General features: G+C 42.7%; 1 protein-coding gene across 6 annotated transcripts in view; it reads right to left on the bottom strand.

Moving 5' to 3' along the window:
• Nucleotides 1–7,527, bottom strand: part of numb (NUMB endocytic adaptor protein) — a 43,153-nt gene that overhangs the window by 7,496 nt on the left and 28,130 nt on the right. For 2 of the 6 annotated variants that reach the window (XM_046062243.1, XM_046062239.1), the window contains exons 3-5: nt 7,234–7,308; nt 1,997–2,029; nt 1,211–1,285 (exon numbers count right to left, since the gene is read on the bottom strand). In XM_046062243.1, coding sequence (XP_045918199.1) covers nt 1,211–1,285; nt 1,997–2,029; nt 7,234–7,308 — 183 coding nt within the window. The remainder of the gene's footprint in view (nt 1–1,210; nt 1,286–1,996; nt 2,030–7,233; nt 7,309–7,527) is intronic. The other 4 variants (XM_046062244.1, XM_046062241.1, XM_046062240.1 and 1 more) reach the window with 3 other exon arrangements.

The raw sequence follows: 7,527 nt of genomic DNA, 5'->3' as shown, positions 1-7,527 counted from the left end.
AAAAAAAAAAAAAAATAGAACACAAAAGAACAACAACAAAAAATGAAATCTGTGTGTGTTTCAGATCCAAAATTCCTAAATGTTTTCTGAATAAAATTTTAGACAATTTTCCTGGCTTGGAAGACCTTGGTATCAACTCTCTTGGTAAATCAACATTGTTGAAAAATGTTCCATTTATTATTATTATTATTTAAAAAACTACCAATAATGTAAATAAATAATAAAGGACAGAAGTCCATATACACAGAAGCAAACCAGAGAGAGAGCGAGAGCGAGAGCGAGAGAGATCCATCCATCGTCAAGCGCTTATCCTGCGTACAGGTCGCGCGGGTCTGGAGCCAATCCCAGCTGACAAGGTGGGGTACACCCTGGACAGGTCGCCAATCCATCGCAGGGCCAACAAATGTAAATAGCTTAAAATTAATTAACAAAATTAATTGTACTTTCGTTCTTTCTTTTTGTTGTTCTTTTGAATCTTTGTATTTCATAAAGCAGTTATGAGTGCACATGTCAGTAACAACCTCACAGAAAACATTAAACACCATCAGCGCTGATGATCACACAGTCAGCACCCACTTCTCTTTAAAGGGATAGTTTGGGATTTGTGAAGCCATTTGAGGAACTCATCCATAGTCATTGTATTACCTGCAGAGGATGGCAGTCAGCATGTCCCAAAAAAATCTTATGCGTAGAAAAGAAAGTTCTAAGGTTGAGAAAATGTAGATCGAAAGGAAATGACTGTTTGACAACAAGGTAAAGCCTTTTTTATGTGGCTAAAATGACCCTGTCCACAGCAGTACATTGTTTAACTTTTGTGCCAGTGCAACTCTGTTACTACAAACTGGGGACACACCGACCGCCATCTACTGCAGTTGATACAGTGACTATATAGCCCCGAACTATCACTTTAAAAGGTTAAAAGGTGTGTGGGTGCTCTAAAGAAAAACTTAAATACAGTTCAATGTAGTATCAGTTTATTCCAGCAGGGGTCAATATAACCTTTACTGTTCACTCATATCTACACCTGCAGGTGCACTTTGGACACGTTTCCAAAGAGGGAAGTAAAGCAACTTCACTATCATTACTAATTGCGAGAGCTCAGCAGCTTCCACCTTAACTAAAGCCATGTGTACTTCCTCTGGCAGCTCTCTCTCTCTCTCTTTGATCAAGGTGTTTCCAAGGCTGTGATAGAGGTCTGAAGGGAAATTACCTTTGTTTTGTCGTCTACAACACGAAGACCATCTGCCGACACCCACAACACAGCTCGCACCGGCTTCTTCCCAGCCTGCAAACAAAACACAACAGGGACAGGTACGAGTAAGAAATGAGGAAACTTTCCGGTCTCTCCATGCCCCAGTAAAATCAGCTCCTTTTGTACCATTCCTTGGTACCTATTCATAAAAAAAATCTGTCAACACAGACTCACAAAGCACACCTGTAAATAAAGAGAAAGCACCAGGTAAGAGAGAAAAGAGAAGACACAAGTAGGGAGTTGTTTTTCTGAGTGCTGTGTCATTCAGTAGAATGAAAATTTTATGGTATGAGAATTGGTGCACTGATGCAGTTGACAGTGGCGGTTAGAATAACAACCCGTAAAAATATTTGTGTGTGTGTGCACAAGAAGGAAACGTTCGTTCACACAAACTATTCATTGTTCCCTTCTTGGTTCATGGAAGAAGGGCTGAAGGGAGAGATGGCACTCCTGTTAATACAAAACACACACACACACACACACACACACACACAAAACACACACACACACAAAACACAAAAAAACACAATGAAGTGCCCCGCCCCAGCCTAAACCACCCCACCCGCTCAAAGACACATGCATCATTGTTTGTCTCTCTCCAGACAGATTTACCCCCCTGTGTATGTGTGTATTTCTTCCAGCCTTCAGGTGTGATCAAAGAGTGAAGTGTTATGTGAGAGGAGGAAAAATAATAATGCTCATCATAAAGAGAGACACACTCAGACACATAAAGCAATAACTTACTTTTGCAAAGAATCCTTTGAAGAATTTCCTGTCCTGGAAGTGGATGTGGTAAAAAAAAGGGAGGGTAGGTGAGAGGGGTGGAGGACATGGGGGGAGGAACAAGGCATGAAAATGTTACCTAGGAAGTCTAAAAATTGTCTGGAGTCCACAGGAAGGGATTTGATTTGGGTTTTTTTTTTGATGGAGGTGAAGCTGGGTTATGAGTGAGTGAGTGAGTGAGGCAATGGATCAGGTAGCTCCACATGATTCCATACTGACGGATGTTTTGATGGGTGATGCTGTGGTTGTTATTGTCTTTATGATGAAAACTGTTAGTACTACCACGCTGGAAGCCAGTAAACCTTATTACTGTTCCCAGCAGAGCAGGCAGGAAGGGACACCCCTAGGTTATTCTGTGATTAAAATAAACAACAACAACCCTAGAAGACTACAACAGTCCCACAGCTAAGACAGCACACCAAGATGACTGGATAGAGGAAACAAAGGTGGCAGATATTCAGGTGTGTGTCTGTGTGAGTATGTGGAGGAGATAATCCCAAATCACGTTTTATTTCTTTCTCCTCTGATTCCGGGACCGCAACATGGTCATTCCATAGTTTAGAAGACAGAAACAGATTCCCACAGACAGCAGTTTGAACTCTGAGTCAAGCCTGTGATGATTCACCAGGCAACAAGAGTCAGGGGTCAAGTTTAGGCCACCACATAAAGAACCGACAACCAGACCCGGCCTAGTCTTAATCCTCCCTTCTTCCCCCGATCCCTGAGAGTTCCTCTCCTCCCCATAAGCTGTGAAAAGGAGTGCCACACTGCTCCTGTTACACAGCCATGGTGGAGACAGCACCCTGAGCACCATGTTAATGCATGATTTAATGTGTTAACCAGAACTGGAGATTCATTTAGAATGAGCTAATCGCTTGTTAGTGTGTATGTTTGTGAGAACAAAGCAGACATGCAGATGATGTTAGAGCCGGAACAGCAAGTATTAGCGAGCTATGGTTAGCGGAAAAAATGTTGAAAGGGTTGAGATCACTAGAATGGGAGGGCAGTGTGGGGGAGGGGATTTGAAGGCATATCGCTGCAACACCACAATAAAAACCTGCTTAAAAAGACAAAAAAAATGTATAACACAAACAAAAAGGTAATACAATATTCAGGCATTAAATGTGTGAGCTGGGATGGAACTACAGTTGTGAAAAAGCTTTCTGGGCAGAAAGGAGAGCAGAGTTTAGAAAGATCAAGGCAAAGACAACAAGGCTAAAGCAGGAAACTTACTTTTCAGCCAATAAGCTTTTTTTTTGTGTTGATAAAATTATGTTGTGTATACCTAATCTCTTTTAATAGACAACCTTCAAACCACAGCCAAAATCTATTAGGGGTACTAGGAGCTTGTGGCTTACGGTCATTTCTGTCCCCATCAAAAAACACTAACCACCGGCAGGATGTGCAACAACGACTTGCATGTCTTGTGTAACCAAGCCTACTTTGTGCAACAACATGCACCTTGCAAAGTTTGCTTCAAATGCGACAGCTATATCTACTACAAGAGAGAGTTTTTCCTCTGTGCTACTAATGTTTATTTTTTGTGGCAGTTGTTTTGGTCTGTAGTTTCCCACATTTGGTGTTTACTCAGGAAATATTTCTAGAGGAGGTAAAAAGTCTTAATTAAAAGCACCAGCTTATATATACACTGTCTGATGGACTTGGACACAATTTCAATGATGTACCCTGAGGCTACTGGGTGTTGATGTACAAATACAATCGAAATTCTTTCAGCATGTCAGCATCTCGTGGTGGGGTGCCCCACCCAGTCTAAACAGAGGAAACGCTCCTGGTCACTATGAGCTCTTAAATAACATGAAAAATATTCCCACAGAATACAACTCTATCCCCGGGCCATGGGCTAACAGCAGCAGCCGGAAGTGACATCATGATGACAACACAAAAGGGCAGCTAGGAGGTTGATGGTGCCACAGTGCAGCCGCTACCTCCTTCGCCTCCTCCTCCTCCAGCCTTCATCCACCCCTCTGAGTCATGGGTCGCAGAGCTGTGAGAAAACTCTCATTACCGTCCCAAAGGCTGCTGGGAATACAATGGAGTCGGCTCAGAGCTGTAGCTGTCATATAGACAAACACACGCTGACTGACAGCTAGACTGCCAACACACACCCTTCAGCACAGGACACACACACACATATTTTCATGTTCTTCCTTCTTATTCATCAGCTTCTTCATCTCTCTTGCCCGCTCCAAAATTGTGTTGGTGTTGTGGCAGTTGTTTCAGGAAACCGCCCATCAGCCCTCACCAGAGAGTCTACAGGTATGGGGCCTGGTTCCTGACCAATCTATTTATTAGTTCCTGGAAATGGAGTTTACAGCTGAGCAATATTAACTCGCCATCTCTCCACTGCTAGGAACTGTATTTGTTGCCTGGCAACAGTTAGCTTATTAAAGAGTCAGTGAGGATGAGCTGGGATCTATCAGGGCCTCGCTAATTTCATATCTGCTTAAAGCGTGGCCCTTGTCAAGTCTGGACAGTCTAGCTTTAACACAGATAACTGGCAACAGGGACAGTAACACTGTATACCACCACTATATGCTTTGCTGCTCCACTGTTCTGACCTCCAGTGCTAAATGTTAGCAACACTACTATATTACTCCTTATTAATTTAGCATCTGTAAAGCTTTCCCAGAGCCTAGAAATGCTATTTTACCTGTGTGATGGCCTCTCAATGTAAAGTCTATGGGACAAGCCAGAAGACACATGTAGGGGGCCGCACAAAAAGGAAACAAACCTGGAAGAGCAAGTTCATATTATCAGAATGAATGGGCACCTTCTTGGAACATAGTGTGCAGTTCTCTACCAACAGTGATTGTATTCTGGCATTTCCTGTAAGGTGAATCTCTCAGGCACACAAGTAAACTGATCATCCAGGCCAGGGCTAAACTTGATGAAGACCACTTTAGCAGGAATGTAACAGCGACAGTTACATCGCAAAAGATCAACTGCCAATGTCACCATTTTTTTCCAGAAAAGGAGTGTGTACAAGATGACCTTGAAATAATGCCAGCCTGGATGGAAAAAGTTAATTTCCCACCCTGCTTATAAACGTGGATCAAAAAAGCCATGCCTGTGCTGGCTTACAAATACGGTCTTTGGGTGGCGAGAAAACAAGGGAGTAGAGAGAGGCAGCGGAGGCAGAGGAGGAAATGTCTTTAGGGTGAGGAGGGTCAGATAGTCGCGGCCCGCAGGAGGACATGAAGCAGAAGCACCCGCCTGTCATTTTGAGTTGGCTCCGTTTTGTCCACCTTGCTAAAATGACTGTAACTCAATAAGACCTCACAGCCTCAGGCTCTGTGTACACCATGTGACTTCATCAAGCATCAGTCTGTGTGTGTGTGCTGTGTGTGTTTATTAGGCCTGTGTGGGTGTTCACACTTTGTCAATTCACTACAACAGTATGTAATGTCTGTACGTACGTGTGGGTATACATTATGTCTGCCTGCTGTGCCTCTGGGTGCGCTTCTTCCGGGGTGTATTTTAGTTGTGTTTCTTTTGTGCTTCTGCTTCCTACAAATGTGTGGCTGTACACTGCTGTGTGAGGCTGTGAAATTGAGTGTGAATATGCATACACACAACCTGCTATGGGTGAATACATGTGTGTTGTTTGGCACTGTTTTGTACACACTAGTGCTTTTGTGATTAATATAAATGTGTTTTCTGTGTACACTTCTTACATGTGTTGAAGTATGAAGAAACATGCTTCTGTGTAAATGAAATACTGCAAGTGAGTGTGTACTGTTCTGTTTTAACTGGTGCTGGTGTTTTACTGTCCGTTAAATTGTACTGTGAAGTAATTGTCAAATATGTTCTACTGTATAAGCAGCTTAAGCAGTCTTCAGCAGCTCATTGACTTGAACATGCATAACGATTAAGGCCCTTTACGAAGCAAGAAGAATAGGTATTGATAACAGAAGAAACAGGCTGTACACAAGCGGGAAGCTTCCGGTCTGAGACATAAACCTGCTTTCTATTGAATGGCCAGCAGGGGGCGACTCTTCTTGTTGCAAAAAGAAGTCCGGTTCCATTAGATATTATGGTGAAATGAACCTACTTCTCACCTGAATAATTACCTCAGCTAACACTTTCCTAATGAGTATATGGTCTCAGTCGCTAGTTTCAAGTCTTCTTTAATACAACATGATGTTCATTCAGTAAATTATGGTCCCATTTAGAGCAAAATAGACCATAAAGCAGAGTATGCTTCAGGGCGGGATTATCTATGATTTACAAGTTGCTACCATGGTGACCTGTCAATCAGGCTAGAGTGACTCGTATCCACGGCACTTTGTAAATTTAACCAGCGCTGTTGAAAAAGCTTATTAGGAGTTGGCTGTTCACTTTCTCTGGTGAGTACATTTTGTTTTAAGCCTGTTGTTCACTAGACAAAATTGTCAGCCCCGTTAAAATGACAGTTAACGTGAATTACAGATGCACTGAGCTAAACAAGGTTATCTAGCTCCACACACGGCTGTAAGCTCCACCGTCTCGTCTAAATATTGTCATGTCCGGTGCTGCAGGCTGCAAGAAAAAAAAAAGCAACTCGAGGCTTTAAAACGGCAGTCCACAAACTAACGGTTGATGTCACGATGAATATGTTCACTTCTTATATACAGTCTATGGCTGTGCATTCTCAATTGGTATGAATCATCTTAAACTAAAAGTAAAAGATAATCACAGACAATTCAAGAAGGAGTTCCGTAACCTTTGTTGGCACAGAACCATTTCCCCCTTCCTCCCCCGCTCCCCAAACTGGAATTTTTTTTTTAGTGTAACTCAACAGGAAGCACATTGCCTATCTCCTCTGGCTGAGACATTGCATGGAGAGAGTGAGAGAGAGGAAGAGACATTCAGATTAGACCCTGACACCCTTGAAGGTTGTCTGAGGGTTAAGATGGGTGGAGACCCTCACTGACAAATGGAAACAATCTGCCACACTCAGGTCTCGATGTACTGAGTAAACTAGGCAGGAATAAAAAACGACTAAAAAGAACAAGAGGGACAGATGGAGGAGGGCTGCCATGAAATAAAGGAAATGTTAGAAGTAGTCAGTAGGATGTTGGTAGACCAGTGAAGGAAACTAACGGAGGAAAAGATAAACAGATAAAAAGAAAGTAGGATGTCTGGTATTTAGAAGCCTCGTTCCTGGAAGTATGGAGGGGTTCTCTAGTGAAACCTACCGTCTTCAGCCGCTTCACTGCATCCTCGCAGATGTGCATGCCTCGGGACTCCTCCACCTCCACATGTCCCAAGTACTGCGGGGTAGAGAGGGGTAGAGAGACAGAAGGAGAGAGAGTGAGTAATGCTATACAAACTTTTCTATTGGCTAGCTCTACTGAAGTTTAAGTAAGGTTAAAATAATGAACTCTGGAATGAAATCAGGAATTTATATCAAGTCCAGACTGTCTTTTATCCCCTGGTAGTCTAGCGCTGGTAACTTATACACCTAATTAATTAAACTTTTGAGGTAAATC

Source organism: Micropterus dolomieu, linkage group LG11 (genome assembly GCF_021292245.1).
Source record: "Micropterus dolomieu isolate WLL.071019.BEF.003 ecotype Adirondacks linkage group LG11, ASM2129224v1, whole genome shotgun sequence".
Taxonomy (NCBI): Eukaryota; Metazoa; Chordata; class Actinopteri; order Centrarchiformes; family Centrarchidae; genus Micropterus; species Micropterus dolomieu.
Note: the sequence above shows the minus strand (reverse complement) of the source record. Positions and strands in the feature narration are given on the sequence as shown.